Below are 27704 nucleotides of genomic sequence, written 5' to 3'. Positions count from 1 at the left end.
ATATGAAGGCACATTTCAAGATTTCCTACCCTCTAGCTTTGACATCACACACTCTAGTTAATGTTAAAATCTGAAGAAAACCTCTTTAACAAGGTCTGAACAATGTTTAATATCTCTAAAAGTAAGAATCAGATTTAAAAGTTGTGTTACACGAATAATGTCAGAAAGATGTGTAACATTTTAAAGTTGGAATGAGGTTTCTGAGTGAAAGTATGAATGAACAGTTAGCAGTTGAAGTCGCATGAAGATTTGTTGAAGTCTGAAGAATTTCTCCATTGACTTCCATGTTAAAAATGTGATGTATTATGGGATATATCTCTGGAATTATGAAAGTTATGAATGAGAAAAGTAATAGCCATCGATTCCCGACCGAGCTGAACGGTTTGATGTTTGAACGGAGTTTCTGCGATGTTCAATGCAGGAGGCGAAGAGGTGCAAAATTCCGGCGGAATAATAAAAAATATGTCCGTAGAATAACATAAGATAAGATAAGATGGTACTTTATTGATCCCAATTTGGGAAATTGTTTTTGTTGCAGCAGCATAAAAGACAAGGCATTTTACAATAAAACAAGATAAAATAGAAAATGTACATGTACATGTTGAAATAGAAAATATACATGTAGATATTATATATACAAATATATATATACATAAATATATGACATATGGAATATTAAATGAACATATTTGACCGTGATTTAATTGTAATACACGTTTCAAAATGATGATGAAGTAACAACATACTGATACCGGTTAGTAAAAACCATGAATTAATGCTTTGACAAGTCTGCAGACAGACGGCAGGCGAAACACCTTTTAAAATGCCTGTTGTCTGAATGGAGAATGGATCGATGAGGCTAAGCTAACGTTATGCTCCGACCGTCCACACTCACAACAACGGCCTACAGACATAAATAAACCAGCGACTGTATTCACCATGACACTGACAGTCTGTGGTTTGTACTTGTTTAACTTTCGTCCAGTTTCTGAAAATATATGGGGAGCTGTGAGCTCTGAGTGCTAACAGCTAACGGCTGATGTTTTGGTTTTCTGTTTCAACGTCAATGACGGCAGGCTGAGATCCTCACTGCGGATTGGCTACCGCGAGAACGTGTCAAGCGAATTTGACGCTCGAGTTGAACAAATGTAACTCGAGCGGTTGTCGCGGCCCCCTCCAATCGCCTCAATCGCGCCACGGCATTCGCGTCAACCGCTTAATTCGCACCGCGTCTTTGCATTGACTTTACATGTAATCGCGCCACCCCCAAAAACCTCATCGCATCCGGTGTGAACGCAGCTTTACTGTGACGATTATTGCAGCTAAGAGCCAGTCATTTTTACACAGGGATAGAATGAGTTTGGACACATAAACTCAATATAGATGACTTCTCTAACTTGCAAAATTGTTTATGTTGATAATACAAAATACAACAAACGTTATCGAGTGCTCACATACAGTGTCCAGAAGAATATTACAACAGATAAACAAAGTAAAAAGTTGTTTTTAAAGCTAACATTTGCAATCAGTAAAAACATTTTCGGGGCTTCAAAAAAAACTAAAACTGTTTGGAAACTGTGCAATCGTCATTTAAAAATATTTACAAGGTGAAAATGTCACAATTGGTTTTGTATTTCTTAGTCTCCTGATTGGACCCTGTTGAGAAGTATCATCCAGAAACCTGCTGTTGAATGAAGTTGACATGATGTTCCATCTGGTATCATCATGATGAGCACGAGTCAGTGGGAAGATCAGGCGATGACACACCGTTTGTCCTTGTATTTTTTTTTTAGTACTTCGACTTCTTTTTCATGTTTTTCCTCCATTTCTTTTATATCTTTTTCAAGACTCTCTTTTGTCTTTTGCAATTGTGTTTCATTGTGTCTGGAAAGATCTTGTAGCAGTTGGGACTGTTTCTTTTGTTCTTCATGCTCTTTCTTCAGGTCCTCTATTTGCTCCATGTGCTTCTCCACCAAGGCGGCATAGTCCTTGGAGTATTCCTGTTTGAACCCGTTGAATTCTTCAGCTTGTTTTCTGGCCTCCTCTTCATATTTATTTTTCATCTCCTCCTTTTCTTTCTCATGTTTTCCCTGTAATTCCTGTCCCTCCTTCTCCTTCTGTTCACTTCTCTTTAGATCTTCTTCTCTTCTTTTCATTTCAAGTTGTTCTCTTTCCTGCTCGTATTCGTCTTGCAGCTTCTGAAGTCTTGTCTGCTCCTCTTGTCGTCTCTTTTCATTTTCTTGACGTTGTTTTTCCCACCATTCTCCTCTCTCCTTCTCCCAGTCTTCTTTCTGATTTCTCATCTCTTTTTTTTTGTCGTCCAACTCTCCTTCAAGTTTTTCCTCCCATTCCTTTTTTGTAATGTCATCCTGCCTTTTCTTCTCCATGTCCTCTTTTCTTCTCCGTTCCTCTTCCCTCCTTCTCTCCTCTCGTTCCTTGTGGATTTTTTCGTCCATCTCCTGAAGCTGTTTGTCTCTCTCCTGCTGAATGTCATCTCTCTCCTGTTCCGTTCTTCTCTTCACTTCTTCCATTTCCTCCTCGTGTTTTCTTTGCAGCTCCTCCCTCTGTCTCTGCATCTCTTCTTCCTTCTCCTTCAGGATCTTCTCCACTTCCTTCTGTATGGCCGCCTCGGCCTCTTGGAACATCTCTGAGGTGAAGCAGCTGCCACCATTTTCTTTCAGCATTTTGTTGGTCTTCTCCATCAGCTCTCTGACTTGCATGCGGTTTGTCTGATCTGTGTTGTTGAAGACCAGGTATCTCCCTCCACAGTCATTTATCAGTTTTTTCAAAAAGTCACCGGACCGTTTTATGTAACTCTCAATCGGTTCACCCTTCAGATCATCTCCTCTGGTGAATATGACGATGATGAAATCTCCAGATCTCTTGCCAAAACATTTCTTGATCAGTTCCACTGTGTCTTTTTCCTCTTGTGTAAATCGGCCGATCGTCAGCACCAGTAAGAACACATGAGGTCCAGGAGACAACATGCTGATGCATTTCACCATCTCCTGTTGAACATCATCATTGGACAGTGTGGTGTCAAACAGACCGGGGGTGTCCACCACAGCGACAGGTCGTCCATCAATCTCTCCTGTTTCTTTTTCGCAAAACTTGGTCACTGACTCTGAGCTTAGAGTCGATGTAAAAGGTTTTTTGCCCAAAATAGTGTTTCCAGTTGCACTCTTCCCACTGCCAGTCTTCCCAATCAGCACCATCCTGAGACACTCTCTGTTCTGACTTTCTTCAACATCTCCCATCTCACTTTTCTTTTTAACGTCCTGCAGTTCAGCTTTAAGTCTTCTGTTAGTGTTATCCACCTCTACAACCTTCTCCATCTGAGCCTTGGTGAACATGTCCTTTGTGAAGCACCTAGATCCTTTACCTCTCATCTCTTCCACAGCATCCAACAGCTCTGGGATCTGCTGCTGGTTCTTGATGTTGAGAACAACATGTCTTCCTCCACATCTCTGACGCAGCTCCTTGAGGTCCGTGTTCTCCTTTAGTAAGTTAACAACAGCTGGAGCTGTAGGATCTGACTCCACAGTGAACAGAATCAAGGTGAAGTTGTTGACTTGAGAGCTGAATGTGTTCTGGATGGTCTCTAACTCTCCCTTGTCTTCATCAGTGAGGGGACCCACAGGTAGGACCAGGATGAAGGCATGGACGCCCTCAGGATCACAGAGGGAGACACACCTGAATGATTCCTCCATCACTTCCTGCTGAGGTTTTCCACACAAAGCAGGCAGCTCCACCAGGGAAACCCTGTGTCCACACACCTCTCCCTGATGTTTAACACACTCTGAGGAGTTGGAGACTGAAGGAAACTCTGCCTGACCTAAAATGGCCTTGGCTGCTGAAGTCTTCCCTGCTCCTTTCCTCCCATACAGAACCAGGTTCAAAGCTGGTTTGATGTCTTCAGTGAAGGTGAGGAACGTTCCTTTGTTTCCATGCACTATCTTCTCAATCTTCTCCATCAATGAATCATGGCTCTGTTCAACCATGTTGTAGAGTCTTCCTCCACAGTCTTCAAGCAGCTGATTCACGATGTGGGACTTCTCTTCTCTTTGATTCACTTTGTGTGTCATGATGACCATTGAGTGTTTAAAAGCTTCTGGACCAAACAGACTCAGGATGAACTTCAGTGTTAGTCTGTTCTCTTCAGTGAAATCAGAAGGCTTCACTAACAGCAGAAGGACATTGGGTCCAGGAGGACAAAGACTCACACAGCTCTTCACCTCTCTTCTCGTGCTCTCTTCACAAAGACTGAACATGTCTGCAGTCTTCAGAACTGTTAATTGTTTTCCTTTCCACTTTCCATGGGTTGTCCCACATTGTGTGCTTGAGATGTTTATTGGGAAACTAACACCTTTGCCCTCGGTTATAAAGTTACAGATTCTTTGCTTTTTGTCTCGACTGTTTCCCAACAGCACAATTCTGAATGCAGATGCTGTAATACAGATAGAAGAATTCAATTACATTAACTCATTAAGAGAATTAAAATACACTCACATTATCTCCAATCATTTCCTGGATGAGCCAGTGTTCTGGTTTAGCCGCTGCAGCCAATTTATGAAAACGGGTTTTACAAAAACTCAGTATACCCACTGCAGGAAACAGTAGTTAACTCGTATTTATTGTGGATTATTTAATTGTATCTTAGTGTTTCTTTTCCCTTAAGGGCTAGAAAAATAAATTGTGTTGTGGGATTTGTTAATACTGAAGAAAGGATGCTACAAATACATAAATAGCACTGGGACGAATTTACTTACTGTCAGTCACAGGGTTTGACCATTGGAATTGTGCAGTGATTGTCTTAACCGCACGCAGCCCTGTGAAAGGGAACATCATTAATTTGCAGCTTAATATTCAAATGTTATCACGTCTGATTTAAATGAACAACTTTTCATTGTCCTTCACATACCAGCAGCTTTAACAGCTTCGGTGAGGGTGAGGGGATGCCATATTTCCTTTGGTTTTTGACTTAGATGATCACCAGGTAAAGCAGATGTGGTGTCCTCAAACACATCACAGCTCACAGGCTCTCCGTTGTTCTCCTTTGCAGTTTGACCCAAACGTGTTAACAGCTCTGGAAGTTGAAGGTTCTTCCACTTCAAGTATCTGTATCTACATTTTCTGATCATGTCTTGTAATGGGGGTTGTTCCATGTCTTGTTCCATTAAACCTGAACCCTCCTCTCTGGATGGTGATATCAGCATCAGTGAATGATCAAATGACTGATCACTGAAGAGTTCCAGGACTCTGCAGAGTCTCCGTTTGTGTCCCTCAGTGAAGTCTTCAGGCTGTAGAACCAGCAGGAACACATGAGGTCCAGGATCAGAGAGCCTAACAAAGTCTTCCAGATGTTTTGTCAGTTTGTTTTCAGAGATGTTGGCGTGCAGCAGATCTGGGGTGTTGATCACAACTACTTTGTTCCCCTCCATCTCTCCACTCACTCTCAGACAGTGGTCCAGTTCTTCCTCAGTGTTGAACACAGTCCCTCCCAGTATGAAGTTCCCCACTGAACTCCTCTCACACCAGCTGTTCCCCAGCAGAACAACCCTCAGCTCAGACACTGTGAGAAACAAAGAATTAGAAATGGTGACTATGTGCAGACTTCCATGTATTAATGTATAGTTTCATTGCTGTGTAACCTAAGGGTTACTAACAGCAGATTTTACCTACAAAATACTGAACACTCAGGTGTTCTTAAAGCAGAGTAACACAGCTCAGTTTTACTCACTGTCAGGTGGCAGCCACTCAAGGCTGCTCCGGCGCTTTAGAGGATATGGACGATCTGTTATTTGAAAGAGAAAGAATTTGATTATTTATTACATGTAACTTAAAATAGACAGTACAGTGGTCTACAATGTTAAACAAGATAGGAAACAGACACCCAGACCTACCAGAACACAATATCAACAAAAAAAGAGAAGAAATCCGGAAAGTGAACCTAGGGCAGCCAAGCAGCTGCGATGCATTTCTTTAGGTCACATATTTACACCTTTTCAGGTTTATTTAAATATTCTTGAGACTACTAGAATATTTTAACATGCTGTAATGTTAAAAAAAATGTTTTCAGCCTCTCTATGAAGGGGTTTAGTTACTAAAAACTGATTTTAACTACAAAATACTGAACAAGAAGGTTGTGGGTTAGATCCCAGCCTGTGCAGTCAAGATGTCAACGGATCGGGGCAAGATACTTAACCCTGAGTAGCTCCCGATGGCATGTGTTAGTTCCCCAGAGAAAGTGGCACTGCTCTGGATGAATTAGGTGTGAATGGGTGAAGACTTGTAGATAAAGTGCTTTGAAGGGTCGTAAATGCCAGATAAAGCGCTATACATTAAGTACAGTCCATTTACCCTTGAACCAGACAGCTAAGTAGCTGTGATGCATTTCTTTATTACATAATGTTTATTTGTATTTAATTACAGAATATTTGTTTGGGGTGACACCTAATTTATATTCATGGACAGAGACAGTCTTGAATCCAGAGTGGACATATCTGACTGGACTCACCTGATTTTGCAGTCGCCATCCTGTGCTCTTCTGAAAACAGCTTTCCTGAGGACGAGAAGCTAAAGGAAGAAGAATTACAATTAATTCTGCTCTTTGGCCTGATACTAAATACTGCAGCCCCAACACACACACACACACACACACACACACACACACACACACACACACACACACACACACACACACACACACACACACACACACACACACACACACACACACACACACACACACACACACACACACACACACACACACACACACACACACACACACACACACACACACACACACACACACACACACACACACACACACACACAATCTGATATAATGAGCGTATATCACGGGTAGAATTGTAGTTACTTTTCAGTCAGTATCCCTCCGCTACAACCGTCACAACTGTTACATTACGTCCGTTACGAAACTAACTAACAAAGCTTAAAGGTCCCATGTCATGCTTTTCCGGTTATTACCCGTCCCCTTGTGTGTTATGAAGGTTTTTATGCATGTAAAAGGTCTGCAGAGTCAAAAACCCTCAAAATACACCCTGTCGCGAGTAAAACTCTAACAAAACCCCAAAACGCCTCGTTGGAGATTTCTCATTTTCCATTGTTTACTTCCTGGGTATCGCTACGTAGGGATACCCAGTAGCCACGACCAGAGCTATGGCCGCACCCTCTGCCAGCCTTTCACGAAACAAAGCTTCCCAAACCTTTCAGCGATTCATGCCGGATATGTACAGCGTACTGAAGAACGATGCTGTTCCTACTTTGTTTGGACCAGCGGGAGTTCAGGTACACAACCTGTAAGTATTCATTGTTGTTTGTGTATTTATGATGTTTAAAACAAACAAGGTATCTACCACGATTGTTAAATGGGTAAACGTTTTTCGGACTACTACGTTGGGATCGTGGAGAAATGCTCTCCGCAGACCCATGCTCTCCGCAGACCCATGCTCACAGCGTTATAAACCTTTTTCTTACTCAATATCAAGCCACACTTATTGTTTTTACTTCGGCTGTGAGTGTTTGTGTGCTCAGGATGAGTTTCGCTTGTTCTCGCTGTATTTGTTTCGCCGACACGGAAGCCCTGTCTGCTCCTTACAGCAGCTCCTCACTGCTCGTGAGGCTCACAGCCAGGGCCGTGGGAAGTAGGGGTGCTGAGGGTGCTGCAGCACCCCCTGGTGGAGGACAGGGGATCTGCACTTCCACAAGATTAAACACAAATATAATACCAAAAAAAAAGAATTTTCAGCCTTGATGTAACAACATTCATAATTAAGTAAAGATAACACCCTTTTCACCCCGGTTACATTTTCCATTTGCCCTGTACGATGGGCGCTGTAAGTGATGAAAGTGGGGGATGGGGGCTTATCAGGCGCCCGCAGCTCACAGCCAAAGTGAGGGAGAGAGAGGGGTGGGGGGCGCACCAGTACCGGCGGGGATTGTTGTTAGCTTCTGCTGCGCTAACGGATATAAGAAGCTGTTTCTACAATAATGTGGAGGGAGAGTTCTGTCCTGTCAGACTGAGAGGCTCAGTGAGGTAAAGGACTCTGAGTGTCAGATAGTTCACTTTAGTCTAAGTTATCTCAGTGGGTCTCAAACGGTTTGGTCACAATTTATGTTAACAAATATTTCCAAGGCACTCCTTTATAATTATTAGGATAAATAAAAACAGGTTTGAAATCATTCCAATGTATACTATAGGACAGTAAACCAGAAATATCGTTTAAAACTGGAGAGATTAAACAAAATGCATAAATAAATAAATAAATAAGATATAAACAAGCCGTTTAGGACAGAGAGTGAATACCGGTGAATACACAGACTTTACAGAGATGCTGTATGAGAAACCAATGTGAGTTTGGAAAATTGCACATTATAAATCTATTTTAGTAGACCTCAACAATGGAATTATGATCAGTAGAAATGGCCATGACATGGGATCTTTAAGATGGAAACATTTAAAGTTAACTTCGACCCCCGGGGTGGCCTTACTATAGAGGAGTGGATTGAGCAGTGCCTATCTCCAGAAAAAAAGCACCTAAACGACGACATGCAGAGCTACGTGAAGAGCAGGTAGACCAACTGGCCGGAGAAAGTGGAGCAATATTCTCGCCACGCCAAGCAACAGCCTAGAACAACCTCAACCTATACACGTAACCTCGTAAGCCACTCTACTGATGCTGGACAGTTTTTTAGAGGCTGCACAATAAACGGCAACATACAAATGAATGTAAATAAATAGCCAAATAATGGATCAACGCTCTCTGTCTAATATGTTTGCTAGCTGTTAGTGTTGTTGCATAGCAACCACCTCGCACTATGTTTTTCGTGCAGAAGGCAACGGAGGGACTATTTTATTTTGAACATCATTATTTACTAATAAAAACTATTTAAATTAGAGTGTGTATTTTTCTTTCATATTGCCACACTTGGTAACCGTTTTATAAAAGCAATAGCTCACTTCAGGCCTGTCGTGAGCTATTGCTTAAATATATATATACAGGGTTCTTACACCTTTTCCAAAGTCAAATTCAAGCACTTTTCAAGCATTTTCAAGGTGCATTTTCAAGCTTTTCAAGTATCTTACAGCTGTTGTAAATTACATGTTTATATACACATACTTATACTCAAATGATTATTTCCCTACCTCACATTAAATCAGATGTTCTTTATGCTATAAACAACCAAATGTGTGTTTCGTAATAGCATTCTACATGAGGATGAACAATTAAAAATGTTAGAAAAGAAAACTAAGTTTAATATTTCAAAATGAGTGACCCATCTGTACGTAGACTGGGCATCCCATATAACCTGGCTGAGCCAATATAAAACAATCAGCCAAATAACTTTTCAATATATTATTGATTACTATTTTTGAGGTACTTTTAGGTTGGCAGTAAACATAAGTCAGAGGTAAATGGTGTACTTCTACTCCACTACATGTATTTAATCCCTTTAGTTACTTCACAGATGTGGATGAATGATGTGAAATATAATCAAGTGTTAAATCAGACTTTAGTTCCACCTGGAGTAAATCCACAAGCTACCCTGCAGTATACAAAGTCATTCAAACTAGCTGCAACTTTACCAGCTTTGATAACACTTTCAATCATTATAAAACATATCATATACAATTATTAGGGATGCTCCGATCGCCAATTGTGGAGCCGATCGCCGGAATCAGTATCGGCCGATACCGATACCGCTCTCTTTTCCTCTCTCCCCCTCTCTCTCTCTCTCCTGACAGCCCGTCAGTATCTCCTGCAGCTCACTGATCCAGTAATGAGCGACCCGACAGTGAAGAATAAATATATTTATAACTAGTTTAGCTTGTTCCAGAGGTAGATAAAATAGCTAAGTGCGTTAGGTCTAACTCTTAATGTGTGTTCTGCTCCGCTCACCGGTCCGTCACAGCGGGTGGAGCTGCAGGATTTCTGCTTCACACACACGTTGCATGCCGCTATTTTATTGTCATTTTCGGACACTTAAAATACTGCCAGACTAGTGAAGCCATTTTGGCGAGCTTGTTTTGCCGCACAGAGAAAAGTGTCATGTATTTTACATGCAACGATAGCCTAATCTAAAATGCTCTACTACAGCGTACCTTTCGTGTGGTGTGTGGCTCGTCAGCGCAGACTCTCGCATCGTTATTGTTGCACACTTTGCAGGAGGCTACTCTTGGGCTTCGCTTGACCCTCGTCTTAGCCATGGCTTGTATTTGTCTTCTGCTAGCCAACGCTCGTTGAAACGGCAACCTCCTGGCATACTGTCATCTATCACTCTCATCAGAATGCCCAGGTCACACACGTAACAAAAACACTTGCCGGTCACGCGCATTGCGCGGGAAGGCCGGAGCGGAGCTGTTTTATGTAAAAGCGAAGCAATTAAGGCGCTCCGACTTCTTTATTTTCTTTTAATCTAAAAAGCGAAGTAAAGCATTTACAATTTCAAGCACTTTATCCCAAATTCAAGCACTTTTCAAACCTTGAAAACACCTCGTACAATTTCAAGCATTTTCAAGGATTTCCAGCACCCGTACGCACCCTGTATATATAACCGGTATTATCAGTTATTTGATATTGTCTTGTGTTTTGAAAAAAGGCAGTCCAGGGCACTTCTTTTTGGAATCTCTTATGAAACTAGAAAATTCCGAGAAATGTTGACTGTGTGACTGAAACTTGTGTGCGCGTCCCGATGCTAACATTACCCCCGCTGAGTAAGTATTAATAGCATTAGTTGTATTGTTAAGGTACAAAAAAGAATATCCATACATTTTAGCTGACTATTTTAACTGTTTATCTATTACATTTGTTCATAGAATTAACCAGTGACAAGTTAAAGTATTGGTTTGCATAAATTCCCGGCATGGAACAGATTTATTTTTTCTTATTTTAAGAAATAAACAATCACACAACTTCTCAATTTAAGAATCTGATGAAAAGACACCAATTTTAAATTTCATATATATTTATTCATTGTCGACAGCTCTCAACAATGAATAAATAATTCTAGCTCAATATAAGATAACATTTTTTAATAAGAAAAAGTAAGATATATTTTCTCAAAGTAAGAATACTTTTCTTAAAGGTGGGGTAGGTAATTTCGGAGAAACCAGCTCGAGTGCGCTAGAATTTGAAAATACACAACTGGAAAAAATCTGCCACTTCCTTACAGAGCCCCTCCTCCAACACACACGAACGCGCACATGACCAATCAGGGCACGAGATAAGTTTGTGCACAGATGGAAGGCTGACAGGCAGGTAGGCCATCCAGTTACTTTAGCCTGGCCGGCTCAGATGATTGGTCGTGCTTTTTACAGTACTACGGCTTCCACAGATGATATTTTGTTATGGATTTTTTGTCAAAGCACTTAAGATATTCATTGCTATCAGGATGTTTAGAGCATTCCATGGAATATAACAAAAAGTGTATCTCGAGTCGGTTTCTCAAACTTATCTACCGCACCTTTAAGCAAAACATTCTTAACAAGATTATTCAACTTTTTAGACGAAAAATAAGAATTGTTTCCCAGAAACAAGTTTTTTTTACTTTCTTAAAATTCCTTTTGTGCAGTGTGTCTATTCAGTTTTCACAGAGTGGTGCAGTGACGCGTCCTAAAACCCGGAAGGAAGCTGCTGGTTCCCTCGACAAAAAAGCAATGGGATTTCTCCAGAGGATTTTGAAAAATAGCTGGAAATAAGATCTGTGGAAAACAAACCTGTTTGATGAATGCACGTTTTGTTCAGCCGGATAATCTCATGTCTACCCTAGTTTTATAATTTTCTAATCATAAATATATCGATTAGATTTATGATTCGAAAATTACAAAAGTGGATATTATCCAGCTGAAAACGTGCATTTATCAAACAGGTTCGTTTTTTTAATGACAATCTAGAATGGCGGAAGAGGTGGGGCGGCGCCCCTAGTGCCCCTATGGGCCGGCCGCCACTGGTGTGAACCTCAATGAGGACCCAGCAGATCTGGTGAGAGTTTGTGGTGAATATAATAATTGTTGACGTTTTTTTTGTTGGGCTTTAAAATATATATTTATTGAAACACCACATACAGATGAAGCGTCTTATTTTGGACAGTTTAAAGTGCGAGGGTCGTGATCGGTTCATGCACGTTCCGTGATGGCCGGCCGGCCCCCAGTCAGACTTGATACCGCCCCCATGATAAATACATTTAATTATTGTGAAGCCAGCTGCAATGGATCATTGATCCACCAGGGGGTGCAGTGGGGTTCCACACTGGAGTCATGTGAAATCAACTTCTAAATAATAGATGTTGTTTAGTCGGAAAAAACGAACGAGCCGGCTCTCCCGATTTTTAATCCTAATTTAATCATCATCATTGATGTTTATGTTGGCCGAATTGACATGAAATCACTGACAAATATGAATATTCTGTATTCAACTTCATTGAAACGATCAGGATGGGTGTTATTTTTCCCCACAATGACCAAGTCGCTGCAAATGATCCCATGTATTACATGTACATGGCCACATTCTCAACAAAGTTACGTAACGAAACATTCTGTATTCCTTGCTTACTTTTTATTTAATGCTTTATAACAGCTGGAATAGTTCGTTTAGAACAGGCACCTCACTCGCAATCTGCTCCTCCGCAACGCCTACCACCTACCTCCGGCTGAAATTATGAATGTACAGTAAGGCATAGTAATCATAGATAACACGGCAGGGTCCGTTACAGTTTGTTTTCATCTGATTTCAAATATTTCAAATGTCTGAAGTTAATAAATACATTCTCAGTGTTCAAGTCAATAATAGTCATATAAGAAAAGTACTGATCTAATAACAGAGATTTTATAAGGACTTTTCAATGTTCGACATCGCTCATGTGAAATACAGTAAACTGGATGTTGTGGTGCCGAGAGGCGGGGTATCAAAAGTACAAGCTAAACTTTTATTTAGCATCTGAACACACTTGTAAACAACGTGATGCCCGGGAAGCGAAGACCCGGCGGAAACAGCTGGTCTGGTTCACTAAAATGTCCGTGTACAGTATATCTGGTACTAATGTATAGCGGATCTTTGTTAAGATCCATATGTCACGGATAGAACTATATATTGAGCTTTAAAACAAATGATATATATTATAATAAAATAAACACCGGCTGTTGTTATGCCTGCTGTAACGTTTACTTTCTCCGTTCTCCGCTTAAGTAATTATTACTTCCTGGTTAGCTTTCCGCTCGAAATTTAAATCTGAAAATGGCAAAATAACGGAGAAAAAAACGTTCACAGAGAAGACGACAACAATTGTCACTTGCACTTGTCATTTAGCATCTGAACACACTTGTAAACAACGTGATGCCCGGGAAGCGAAGACCCGGCGGAAACAGCTGGTCTGGTTCACTAAAATGTCCGTGTACAGTATATCTGGTACTAATGTATAGCGGATCTTTGTTAAGATCCATATGTCAGTAGAGATGGGATGGCAGAAGGTGCTATATATATATATATATAATTCCAAAGCTGGTAAAGACCTTTCAAATTTAGCAATAATAGTCATATAAGAAAAGTACTGATTTGTTCTTGAATCAACTTTTTTATGGAAAATGTTTTATGTAATTTTATTTCATTTTAAATAAAATGAAAGACATTCACAGTTAATGTAATTAGATATACATTATTAATGCCATACATTTTTAAATGTAATTAGATATACATTATTAATGCCATACATTTTTGCATAAATATTTATTCAGTATGATAGCTGTCTAACAGAAGTTAAATCCATTTCTCACTTATTCTGACAATGTACTTAACCCCAAATAAAAGAACCCAATAAAAATAGTTGTTAAATAATAGTGAAGTCACGTTGTAATAACAATAACTCATCTCTCTCGGTTTTTTTTTGTTTTCTTTGTGTGCTTTGCCAAAAGCCACTGTGTCAAGTGTCCTAGTTGGGTTACCGTAACGAACAGCAGCCGGCTCTCGATTTTTAATCCTAATTTAATCGTTTATGTTCGCCGAATTGACATGAAATCACTGACAAATATGAATATACTGTATTCAACTTCATTAAAATGTTATTAACGTGCCTAAACTCAGTAATTCACTAAAAATTACTGATCCCTCCGCGTCGCGGAGGGATCTTGATCCCTGGGTGTTATTTTTCCCCATAATGACCAAGTCGCTGCAAATTATCCCGCTTATTACATGGCCACATTCTCAACAAAGTAACGACATGACTCCCAATATTAATTAAAATGCTTTTATGGATTTAGAAAATATTTTTATTGATTTAAAACATAGTTCTATGTATTGATTTAAATTTACATGCATCCGCTAAGAAAAATAGTCCGTTGTTACCGTTTTTTAAACAGTCAGAATGAAACGGCAGCTCTCAGCTGTGTGTTCACACTCCTAACTCTGATCTTTCTTTTCCAACAGTTAAGTTAACTGTAGGTTACTCTGAGTGACAAGCTTACAGTTAGTGAAGTAACACTTTTTTTTTGTGAGTCACGACCTCGCTGTTTCATTCTAACATAACGCTCCAAATATGACTGTTTCCACTCGGACTTCAATACAGCAACACCATTGTTTGGTTTCCATGGTAGCGTGTCTCTTTAGTAGCGTGCACTCCTTTCCTGTAAATTACAGGTCCAGCCAGGCAAAACAGTAATATGAAATATGAGCGTTAGTTTTTAACTGAAATGATCAAATAAAGTCAAAATGTCACAGTGTTTACAAACATTGACCATACCGTTCACCAGCCCCCACCCCACTCTTTGTTTAAAACGAATTGGCCATCGGAATGTGTGTGTCCCAACCCCCCCCTGTGATATCTCTTCACAGGGGGGAGAGAGTTAGACGCTCGTGAATTGTCAACGGGGGGGGGCCTCTCTGCACGGAGGAGCCGCGGAGAAGTGAATCACAGTGATCTGCTATTTTAAAGTAAATTCAACACATATCGACCCTAAATATAGCATATATTAAGAACGAGAAAGTGTTAACATCGTTTTTTGTAAACATATGACCAATGTGCGAGGGTGATGACATCAGAGCATCGTCCTATGGGCTTAGCCCCGGACAGGTACAACAGGTATTCACTCAGAGGGGGGTAGTTACTCATTTACATGTCAAAAAGCAACATACAGTAGGCGGGGGGGGGATGGTGAACGTTTACATTTCTCTACAGCAGTGGTTCCCAAACTTTTTGTGCCCAAGGCACACCAAAGGACAAGTAAAAATCTCAAGGCACACCTATTGTGCGAAATAGCCCTTATAACACGTGTTATCACTCATATCATGTAAAATATCTGTAAATGTGCATAATTATTTACTAATGCCAAATAAAATGTATAGATAGAACAATCAGTGGTTCAAGTTAGTATATTCCTCAGTGTAACATATCCACTAGTTGCAAAGCTTAAACATTTTTATATATTTTTTTATTTTAAGGGAAAGGATGTTTTCACTACTCAGTTTGTCAACTATGTTACGGACAAACTTGATGTCATTACAATCATTTGATTAAGTCCTGCACTTCAAGTAAAATCAAATTTGAAAGGCTCTTGAGTCTATTCTACCATATATCCAAAGATTTTTTAAAGTTTAAAAAATAATTGTATTAAAGTTTTGTTTTTTCATGTGATATGTTCAGCACTGTCATTAAGTTTAGGGATATTTTGTATTATAAAACTACCATACAGGTCATTTTGATAGTTTTAAGAGATGTCATGTAAAACTCCAACCTGTGTAGATATACATTATACTATAAAGGATATCAGAAGCACTATTTTAGATATTTTAAATTTGAAAAAATGAGGTGCAACATAGTTGACAATGAAAGTCAAACATTTGACGCAAATAACATAGTTGACTGGACACATTATTAACCATCAGCACTATGTTAATTTCAAGGCAGAAGTGCAAAATTCCATTGATAATGATGTGTAATGACGTCTACATGTCGTACAAATTGTCAACTAGGTTACCTGTCAACTAAGTTACTACAGTTATTACAGTACTGGGTAACTCAGTTGACAGGTAACCTAGTTGACAATTTCCCTATTTTGACCCATAATTTCAATGGTAGGCCTTGCCTGGATGACCACATGTCATTTTCTTGAACAGGTTAACATCACATTTGCACATATAATTGAATTAAAATCATTAAACAATTGTAAACCATAACAATGTACGTAACATTGTTGATTGTCAATGAGTATATTAATTGACCATGTGCTATTATACATAAAATATTGTAAAAATGTAGAGGACAATCACCACAGTGTGTTCAAAATGTCTGCCAAAGAGGAACATGGCATCATGTGATGCTGGTGACATGGTATTGGGACAAACAATTTTTGAGTTAAAGGGGGAAGTTCTGTTAGAAACATAGTTGACAGAACTTTTGCGGACATTCATATATTAAGATATTTAAATTATTTAAAGGGGGAAATCAATTAAAAATATGTTATTATTCTTTAGTATTTAGACTTTTGAAATAAATGAATCATTTTTTAAATTGACTTTAATGGTTTTTATTCATTATTTTGAATCCAAGACACCCTCAACTGAAAAACGGACATAGCAAAAACTGACAATTTAAGAACATCATGACACATTTCAAGCTAAATAAAGCATAGGATGCACATAATGTTTGTGTGATATTATAACATGCTTTCCAATAATAGGCAAAATATGATATTTTTGAAGAAAATAGTTAGAATAATTATAATTATCATCAATGGACATCAATGGACATGGAATGTACCCTAAATTGTAGAATCACTCAGCAGTTACATACACCAAACCTTCCAGTTATATTCCTATCAATATTATGAAGGCTTTTACAGAAGGGTTTGGTCATATATAATTCATAGCCTGAATTATATAACATTTTATACCTAAAAACATGGTGAAAATTGATATTTTAGGGCTGTTGACAGTATTTTCTGATTTATGGAGTGATACAAAGAGATATCCAAAATCCCTTCTGTAAAAGCCTTAGATACTAATATGACTACAAAATGAAACAATAATTTTGATCCTGGCTTTATCCAAAGTTCAGATTTCGGTTCCTGAAATGTGTTAAAATATGCGCATATTTCATGAGATAATGGTTCATTTGGATATTTAAACATGCTATTTCAGAAAACTTGTAATACAAAAAACAATTGCCTTATTGTAAGTAATTAACTGGAGAAATATTTAGCTGATATCTTTAAGTTAAAAATACCCTATTCACCTGGGGTGTCTCGCCTTAATTAGATGTTTGATAAGTGCAGATCACATAGTAAAACACGTACACAGATACATTATTTTGTATTTTTATTAAATTCGACAATGTCAATTTCACTTTCCACTATGTCCACCGTTGTTTTTCACAACCAATGGCAGAACTTTATTGAGGCCTGTAATTAGTCAACTACAGGTCTCTTGAGTCAGTCTTTTTCTTCCAAAAAGCTTGTGACAAGATGTTATTGCTCTTGGGGCATTAAAAACAAGATTTTAACTTTAGTTTTTTATATAATATCTGCATTTTCTATTGTGAAAAACTAAGTCTTAGTTATTTAATATATAGCGCCATCTCCTGGTTAAACCCTGAAATTGGAGAATAGTGGGAGGGCCTAACATTCCTGAATACTGGTCTTTGGCAGGCAACTGGCTGGCAACTGGCTGGCAGTCGGCAGGAAGCTGTATGCTGGAGTCCAAAATAAGAGGCTCCATCTGTAGTATATAGCCATAATTAGGGATGTCCCGATCACCTTTTTTTGCTCCCGATCCGATTCCGATCATTTGATTTTGACAATCTGCCGATACCGATTTTTCCCGATCCGATCTTTATGCAATGCATTAAGAGGAAAAAAAAGGTAACAGATAACGGCTGGTCATCCAACGCGATGAATTCAGCTATCTTGGCTGTTATTTTGTTGGCCTTTTCACTGTTCTGGGGCAGTTTCTCTTTCCTTTTAAAAGTCTCTGAAAGTGTCGGTTGTTTCAGTGCCGTTACCTGAGTGGCCGCTGTGTACTCGTCGTGTTGTTGTTGGTGGTGTTTGTATTAGATTGGTCATGTTGAACGTAGCTCTGTTCTTTCCACCACGCGGAACCTCCGCCTTGCAAACATTGCATCTGGCTGTTACACTGCCTTCGCTTTCAATTTTATAATACTTCCAAACTCCTGACATTTTCTCTGTCCCGACTCCCGAGGCACCAGCTGAACGTAGCCTCTTGTTAGCTTACTGCTACTATTAGACACTGCGCCCACTGTTGCCAGATTTGAGAGAAATAAGCAACCAGGTCCAGTGGCGACTGGTCATTAGGGGCACAGCCCCACCTAGTGTCAGCAGAAAGTATTACAAATAATGATTACAAAAATGCAAAAAAAAAAATAAAAAAATATATAAAATATATTTTAAGATCATGTTTAATCATCTGATTCGTCTGTACATTGCTGTTTTAGTCTGTGTTCTTCTAATTAGTGTGTCTACAGTCACAGTGTGTGCCTATTGAGCTGTTTAGAGCCATGTGGGACAAAACCTGATTATGCCCCTCCCTCTCGCTGTGAAGTCAACGGTGACTGTAAAAACTACACTGCGCATGCTCAGAGTATTTTGTAATGAAATGTGTGTGGCAAAAAAATAATGACCAGAGGGGCATGGAGCTACCATCCCCACCATACGTCATCTCAAATCATTCAGAGCTGATTGGCTGTAAGTACGTGTGCCGCGAAAAGTGTGGTGTGTGAAGAGGAGACGAGAGAGCTGCAGTGACGCGTCCTAAAACCAGGAAGTAAGCTGCGCATGGCTTCCCTCGACAAAAAAGCAATGAGATTTCTCGAGAGGATTTTAGAAAATAGCTGGAAATAAGATCTGTGGGAAACGTACCTGTTAGATAAATGCACGTTTTGATCAGCCGGATAACATCCACATGTCTACCCTACTTTTATAATTTTTTTATCATAAATCTATGGATTAGATTTATGATAGACTTTTGAAACTACAAGAACATAAGGAGGACTTTTACAAAAAAGTTATAGACATTTTTGTCCAGAAGGATAGGCAAATGGACTTCATCTTCAAGTCAAGGTAAGACCGCAATTTGATTGAAAATGGGATCTTACTAAGAGAGAACAATTCAATATTTAAATGATAAAATTACATTTTTTGGGTATCCTTTTGTTGAACTGTCTGTTTAAAATTAATCGAAGCATCAGACAAAAAAAGCTTTTGAAAATAATATTATATTTTGGTTTAGGTCAAAATATAATATTTGTAAACCTGAAGAGTCAGTGCCAGTGCCTCACCAGCCATGAACCTCACTGCACGTCACTGCAGAAGCTTATATATAGACATCTAAGTTTTTTGTGCCCCACCACTTTTGTACATATAAAAACGCCACTGACCAGGTCTATGAAAACAAGCCCAAAAGAAGCAACACATACATGATGTTGTGTAATTTTAACCCAAAACTAAGGCCTCAGGATGACTTTAAGACGTGAACATGGTCATTTTTGTTTTGTAACATTAAATAAAATGTATAAAAATATTTTATAAAAAAAAAAAAAAAAAAAAAAAAAAAAAAAATTCCGATCCCCGATTTTTTTCTCCCGATCCGATTTTCACGTGATCGGCTCCGATCCCCGATCACGTGATCGGATCGGGACATCCCTAGCCATAATTATGTGAACAGCCCTGTTTTTTGTTTAATAGCTAGACTACACTGAAAATATATCATTTTTAAAGCAGCATTTATACTGGACTTTCAGTATAAACTGTCTTGCACTTCCTTTGTTCATGCTTTTTGCTGTATTTATTAGCATGTTTCAGAAGTGTGTGTTTTTCCTTGGGTCATGAGTTCCCAACATTACCACTTGCATCAAAGTGCGATGTCAGATTTAACTTCAAGATTTCAACTAATTGAGCTGCTACAAAATGTCAGTTTTTCCCCTATATTAAAATGTGGGGGTGGTTTGTTTTTTATACATTCCTTACTGCAAATGTGGTGAGGCACCAGGCCATTATTATACTTTTATTTATTTTTACAAAGCAATGCCATTGTTTTCTTGTATTAAAGTGCCCTTTCATATTAGCACATTCCTATCTAAATAATGGATTTGCAAGAAAATGTAATTCATTCTGCTAGGATTTGGCCGTTTTAGTTTATTCTTCACTGTGAAATATAATGGTTAGAAAATAAGCCTTTTTTGCCATTTTGCACAATGAACCTTTATTTTTCAGGAGAATAGTTTCCTTTAAGCTTCCGTACTTTGTTCTGTCACAATAATGTATACGCAAAGCATTTCACATTTTAATAAAAAAATGTGTTTTATTTTCAATGTATTTGTTAATTTTCTTTTTATAGTTTAGGATGCATGATGGGAAAAGCCAAAAGCTGTTATGGATGTTATGTCTGTTGTTAATATTGTTTTATTCTTCAAAAAACACATTAATGTTGTTCAAATAAATGTTTTTGTTAGTATTGATTATCTATTTTAAAAATGTATTGATAAATGCTGTAGATAAGAGATTAGGATGGATCGTGTATCAGTACAAAATGCCTTTATTAAAGGGCCCATGTCATGGCCATTTCCACTGATCATAATTACATTGTTGAGGTATACTAAAATAGATTTATACTGTGCAATTTTCCAAACTCACATTGGTTTCGCATACAGCATCTCTGTCAAGTATGTGTATTCAGCAGTATTCACTCTCTCCACTAAACGACTCGTTGGAGCTCTTGCCCCCCCCTCCCTGTGAGCCTAATGTGCTCCGATTGGTCAGCTCGGCCACTCTGTTCTGATTAGTCAACCACCAGAGAAGCTCCGCCCATGTCTAACAGTGCTTTTTTAGGCTCGCTCTCAGCGGAACATCAGTCTTATAATGGCGTCGGTACAGCCGTATATTTTATACGCTAACTAACCGAACTGTACCTACAACTGTTGTTATAGAAGAGTGTGACGGCCCCAGGGCCTTTGCGCAGGTGTGTTGCAGGTCTTACGATGGGGTGGAGCTGAAGAGGCTAATCAGGGCGATCACGGACACCTGGCCGGAGCCGACGTGCTATTAAGCCCAGCTGCCCGGAGTCACACGGCGGCCCCTGTCTCTCTCCAAAGCGGCTGCAGAAGGACGAACTCGGCGATCCTCTCCCCTCGACCACCTATCTCTGCATTTACCACAATAAATGTGCCATGGTTTTGTAAACTCGTGTATGTCTCCTTGTCTTTCCGTTGTGGCCTACGAGCCGGTCATAACAAAGAGTAAGTTATTTTTACCTGTAATAAACTACTACTGTTTGATGAGAAATCAAATCATGGTTTGCTATATATGAATGATATGTTATAGGAGCAAATAATTCAGGGAAGAAAGGATAGGCCTACTAAGTATTTCCATTAAACTTTATTTTTAGAAATGTACAAAATGAACATAAATATACATATATACACGGCATATCATCAATTCCTCCCCGTTGTCGGCATCTTGCCTTTCGCAGCCGGGGCTTTTTAGGACGATGCATCAGTGTGGTAGTCCCGTCATGTATTGTCCGGCAGGATATGGCTGGACGAAATCAAATGCAAATCACAAAATATTAGAGAAATTTCGTTGTTTTAGATTCGTTAGTAGTAGTTGTGGTAGGAGTGTGGATCTATCTAATCCATCTATCTAATGAACACAGTAAGCTTGCCAGCTAATATGCTAACCTAGCTTTCTTGTTTACTTTGGTAGCTAACACGATATGAACGGTAGCTTCGGAGAGACGGCAACTATAATGTAGTGTAATAAAACTACTATGAACAAAAGCTAGTGGTTCATATTAGGCTAGCAATAACGTGTTTATAATTGCAATCTTATACGGGTAGTCTGCTACGTTCGGTCATTCATTGTAACGGTCATGAATACATTGTTTTTGCGCTAGCATGTATAGCTAGCCTCGTTAGCTATACATGCAGTATGTACATGTACTGTCACAATGTACGGTAAATCACCCGGAGTATACTGTATGAGTATTCCGTGTGTGACTGCAGACATTCTCCTGCCATGACAAACATGTAAGGCCATCTGCTGACATTGTAGTTGATATATTTAAACGCTAGCAACGTCGTTAGCCCAGTAAGCTGGGCTTGTTTAGTGTAATAAAACCACTATGAACAAAAGCTAGTGATTCATATTAGGCTAGCAAGAACGTGTTTACAATTGCAATCTTATATGGGTAGTCTGCTACATTCATTGTAGCTGGCATAACAAAAAAAAAAATCCCGAGCAAACCCATGTCTAGCTCCGTTGGTTAGCTCGGTAGCATACACGCTACGCCAGCTATAATGTAATTACGTTTCGCGACTGACCATACGGCAAATCACCCGGAGTATACTGTCTATGAGTATTTCGTGTGTGAATGCAGACATTCTCCTGCTATGAGATACATGTACTGTATGCAAGGCCATCTGCTGATATTAGAGTTGATATATGGAAACGCTAGCAACTTAGTTAGCACAGTTAGCACTGTGTCAATGGTTTAGCAGTCCGACACAGTTCATACATTTAAACAGTCTTGTTTGATAAATACACAAATAACAATGCAAACTTACAGGTTGTGTACCCGAATCTTCGCCTGCTCCAAACGGTCCAAACAAACTAGGAATAGCATCGTCCTTCAGTTTCAAATGCTGTGCATATCCGGCCTCAAACTGGGCAATGTTTTGGAAGCTTTCGTCTGTGAAATGCCGCGCACACAGTAACGTTCTTCGAACCTCTGAAGGAACAGTGTTAAAAAGAAATTTCAACCACTGACTTCGTCGTGGTTCTTCCGTCGGTAGGACAAACAGCTCAGATTTCTCCTCACATTTCAGGAAACAGGTCCTTGGCAGTGGCATGACTGGATCGATTGTGAACTGAACCAGAGCTTCCAACAGTAAATGTTAGGCTGGCAGAGGGTGCGGCCAGCGCCGCTGGGTGTGACCATAGCTCTTCCGGATTGGTCCATTTTGTTCCGGGTACCGCATGACATCATGCCGTACCCGGAACTAAATGGAAGACTCAAATGGGCAGTGACGTATCTCCAACGAGGCGTTTTGGGGAGGTATTTTCTGTGTTAGAATTTTACTCGCTACAGGGTGTACTTTGAGGGGTTTGACACCGTTTGCATGCATAAAAACCTTCATAACACACAAGGGGACGGGTAATAACCGGAAAAGCATGACATGGGAGCTTTAACATAAAAGATATCTCTGCACAGAAATAATCTTATGTGGTATATTGTGGGATATGTTTGGTGTGTATGGGACAGATTATATAACAACCCTAATCATTGAAAGCATCCGTGCTCAGAAACGCATACGTTAACTGTTCATCTGTGGAATATTCTCATTATGGGAATCCTTGCACCTGTTCGGTGAGGAAGGGAATTGGCAGATAAAGATAGCATGTTCAAAACACTGTACTTTGTTGAATCTTCAGCAAACTTTATTCTAATGGAACTCTTTTGACTCTTTTTTTTAGGTTAAATAAGTGTTAACATAGTGTTGTGAAGATCTCGAAGACATCCGGCCCAACTTCAGAGGTTTCTCCACAACAATATGCAGGTTGTTTTTACCTTAATGTACCTTGAGCAGGCTAGGTAGATTAAACAGAACACTATAGAATGTAGTTTAAACAAAACATTCATGTTGCTTTAACAGGTACAAATTCAATATACTGACCATATTCAAAGCCTAAAATGAACATTTAAAAGTAATGTTGATTAAACATAGGGTAAGGAAATATTCAAATGAACATAGAAATGTAATGTTTCCTTGAAATAAAATAATTGTGTGTATTTAACATAATTGAATAGTTTTAAAGCTCCCATGTCATGCTTTTCCGGTTATTACCCGTCCCCTTGTGTGTTATGAAGGTTTTGTAAATGTAAACGGTGTGCAGAGTCAAACCCCTCAAAGTACACCCTGTAGCGAGTAAAACTCTAACACAGAAAATACCTCCCCAAAACGCCTCGTTGGAGATACGTCACTGCCCATTTGAGTCTTCCATTTAGTTCCGGGTACGGCATGATGTCATGCGGTACCCGGAACAAAATGGACCAATCCCGAAGAGCTATGGCCACACCCAGCTGCGCTGGCCGCACCCTCTGCCAGCCTAACATTTACTGTTGGAAGCTCTGGTTCAGTTCATAATCGATCCAGTCATGCCAATGCCAAGGACCTGTTTCCTGAAATGTGAGGAGAAATCTGAGCTGTTTGTCCTACCGACGGAAGAACCACGACGAAGTCAGTGGTTGAAATTTCTTTTTAATACTGTTCCTTCAGAGGTTCGAAGAACCGGCATTTCAAAGACGAAAGCTTCCAAAACATTGCCCAGTTTGAGGCCAGATATGCACAGCATTTGAAACTGAAGAACGATGCTATTCCTAGTTTGTTTGGACCGTTTGGAGCAGGGGAAGATTTGGGTACACAACCTGTAAGTTTGCATTGTTATTTGTGTATTTATCAAACAAGACTGTTTAAATGTATAAACTGTGTCGGACTGCAAAGCCATTGACACAGTGCTAACTGTGCTAACTAAGTTGCTAGCGTTTCCATATATCAACTCTAATATCAGCAGATGGCCTTGCATACAGTACATGTATCTCATAGCAGGAGAATGTCTGCATTCACACACGAAATACTCATAGACAGTATACTCCGGGTGATTTGCCGTACGGTCAGTCGCGAAACGTAATTACATTATAGCTGGCGTAGCGTGTATGCTACCGAGGTAACCAACGGAGCTAGACATGGGTTTGCTCGGGAATTTCTTTTTGTTATGCCAGCTACAATGAATGTAGCAGACTACCCGTATAAGATTGCAATTGTAAACACGTTCTTGCTAGGCTAATATGAATCACTAGCTTTTGTTCATAGTGATTTTATTACACTAAACAAGCCCAGCTTACTGGGCTAACGACGTTGCTAGCGTTTAAATATATCAACTACAATGTCAGCAGATGGCCTTACATGTTTGTCATAGCAGGAGAATGTCTGCAGTCACACACGGAATACTCATACAGTATACTCCGGGTGATTTACCGTACATTGTGACAGTACATGTACATACTGCATGTATAGCTAACGAGGCTAGCTATACATGCTAGCGCAAAAACAATGTATTCATGACCGTTACAATGAATGACCGAACGTAGCAGACTACCCGTATAAGATTGCAATTATAAACACGTTATTGCTAGCCTAATATGAACCACTAGCTTTTGTTCATAGTAGTTTTATTACTCTACATTATAGTTGCCGTTCCTCCGAGCTAGCGTTCATATCGTGTTAGCTACCAAGGTAAACAAAGCTAGGTTAGCATATTAGCTGGCAAGCTACTGTGTTCATTAGATAGATCCACACTCCTACCACAACTACTACTAACAAATCTAAAACAACTAAGTTTCTCTAATATTTTGTGATTTGCATTTGATTTCGTCCAGCCAGATCCTGCCGGACAATACATGACGGGACTACCACACTGATGCATCGTCCTAAAAAGCCCCGGCTGCGAAAGGCAAGATGCCGACAACGGGGAGTAATTGATGATATACCGTGTATATATGTATATTTATGTTCATTTTGTACATTTCTAAAAATAAAGTTTAATGGAAATACTTAGTAGGCCTATCCTTTCTTCCCTGAATTATTTGCTCCTATAACATATCATTCATATATAGCAAACCATGATTTGATTTCTCATCAAACAGTAGTAGTTTATTACAGGTAAAAATAACTTAGTCTTTGTTATGACCGGCTTGTAGGCCACAACGGAAAGACAAGGAGACATACACGAGTTTACAAAACCACGGCACATTTATTGTGGTAAATGCAGAGATAGGTGGTCGAGGGGAGAGGATCACCGAGCCGCTTTGGAGAGAGACGGGCCGCCGTGTGACACCGGGCAGCTGGGCTTAATAGCACCTCGGCTCCGGCCAGGTGTCCGTGATCGCGCTGATTAGCCTCTTCAGCTCCACCCCATCGTAAGACAAAGGCCCTGGGGCCGTCACACTCTTCTATAACAACAGTTGTAGGTACAGTTCGGTTAGTTAGCGTATAAAATATACGGCTGTACCGACGCCATTATAAGACTGATGTTCCGCTGAGAGCGAGCCGAAAAAAGCACTGTTAGACATGGGCGGAGCCTCTCTGGTGGTTGACTAATCAGAACAGAGTGGCCGAGCTGACCAATCGGAGCACACTAGGCTCACAGGGAGGGGGGGGGGGCAAGAGCTCCAACGAGTCGTTTAGTGGAGAGAGTGAATACTGCTGAATACACATGCTTGACAGAGATGCTGTATGCGAAACCAATGTGAGTTTGGAAAATTGCACAGTATAAATCTATTTTAGTATACCTCAACAATGTAATTATGATCAGTGGAAATGGCCATGACATGGGCCCTTTAAGTAGACATTCAAATCATGTGAATCCAACAGCCTTTTTCTTCAGTGTGTGCTCCCTCTGTCAGGTGGACACAGCTTATTAACAATACAACTAAGTCAATTAAAAACTATAAGCACTTATATAACATCACATAATACAAGTCCAATTTTATAAACATAGAATACTTTCCGCCAGAATGAAAAACTGAAAATCACAGTAAAACTTACACTGATCACCATAAACCACATTGACACACACCGCTGTAGTGTTGCCATAGCAGCAACACCAGTTATAAAAAGGTGTGTATGCACTGCACTAACAGATGTTTGAAAAATAAAATCTCAAAAACACAATTTAAAAAGGAAATGGTCACCTGACATCCAACTGACAGACAAAGGAAACATCTCCAAAGCTGTTCTTTTTAGAACATAAAGACCGCATATTAATAATATGATTACTATTATCTTTCTATCACTGTTTTATTCCAATGTCCAGTATCTTTTTAAATAGTTGTTAAACCGTTTATTCTATTTCACATGTACAGTACATGATTTAATTATTCCAGAACTGTACTTGCACCATTGCGTCACTTGCATCTTTTTTTGCACCGCTAACCTTCCTTATTATTTATTATTTATATGTCTTTGTAAGTATACTTCAAATATCTTGTAGCCTATATTGCACTGTTGGAGGGCCTGGGACTTTAGATTGTAACCAGGCTGTAGCCATTGTTGTGCATCTGACAGGAAAGCCTTTGCATGTTTAAAAATAAAAGATACACAGCCTATGTAAAATGTAAAGTGTAAGCTAAAGCTCTTGATACAGATATAACATGTATTTTCGTTGTTCAAAGTACTGAAGCTCTACTCTGTGAAAGAACATGTCCGCCTGCTCGTTTCCTGATATCTGAAATGGCGCCTCTGCACTTGTTTTCTGATGGGTGTCGGCTGTTTCTGCTTCAGAAAGCCTGTAGAGGTAACTGGTCATAACTTTCATAACACACTGAGTACACGCTGCTGCAGAACTTTATCATACAGTAAATCTACATTGTTCCCACATAGATAAATGTACTCTCCCGCAAAGATGACTGGTCATAACTTCAGTTGCACACTAACACGCTGTTCCAGTCGTCTACATATTGTATACAGTAAAACTACATTATTATTAACATTATATTGTTCTATCGACTACATTTACCATCCTGGTGTAGTCATTTGACCAATTTTACTTACTTTTTGATGTAATTTTGTCTAAGGTGACTGACCTGCATGCGGTCTTGCTTCGGCTCTGCTGCGAAAACGAA

The 27704-nt window shown here is 39.5% G+C and overlaps 1 protein-coding gene across 2 annotated transcripts; it reads right to left on the bottom strand.

The window, feature by feature from the left end:
• Positions 1 to 752: 752 nt before the first annotated feature.
• Positions 753 to 27704, bottom strand: LOC117489101. Of its 2 annotated transcripts, none has more exons than XM_034138342.1 (6): positions 27666 to 27704; positions 6518 to 6576; positions 5741 to 5794; positions 4922 to 5572; positions 4770 to 4829; positions 753 to 4447 (listed from the first exon to the last, which is right to left on the bottom strand). In XM_034138342.1, the coding sequence occupies exons 2-6, from the start codon at positions 6534 to 6536 to the stop codon at positions 1752 to 1754; spliced, it is 3480 nt and encodes a 1159-aa protein (XP_033994233.1). In that variant the 5' UTR covers positions 6537 to 6576; positions 27666 to 27704; the 3' UTR covers positions 753 to 1751. The 2 variants fall into 2 exon arrangements, with proteins under 2 accessions (XP_033994233.1, XP_033994232.1); XM_034138341.1 differs by having other exon boundaries at positions 27634 to 27691.

This window comes from Trematomus bernacchii, unplaced genomic scaffold (assembly GCF_902827165.1).
Source record: "Trematomus bernacchii unplaced genomic scaffold, fTreBer1.1, whole genome shotgun sequence".
Classification (NCBI taxonomy): domain Eukaryota; kingdom Metazoa; phylum Chordata; class Actinopteri; order Perciformes; family Nototheniidae; genus Trematomus; species Trematomus bernacchii.
Note: the sequence above shows the minus strand (reverse complement) of the source record. Positions and strands in the feature narration are given on the sequence as shown.

Bases quoted from the DNA above. Each gene is read 5' to 3' on its own strand.
- LOC117489101 (XM_034138341.1), bottom strand. From the start codon at position 27,671: ATGCAGGTCAGTCACCTTAGACAAAATTACATCAAAAA. The intron at 5,795-6,517 runs GTGAGTCCAGTC...TTCAAATAACAG, and splicing joins GATGGCGACTGCAAAATCAG to ATCGTCCATATCCTCTAAAG. The intron at 5,573-5,740 runs GTGAGTAAAACT...TGTTTCTCACAG, and splicing joins TGAGTGGCTGCCACCTGACA to TGTCTGAGCTGAGGGTTGTT.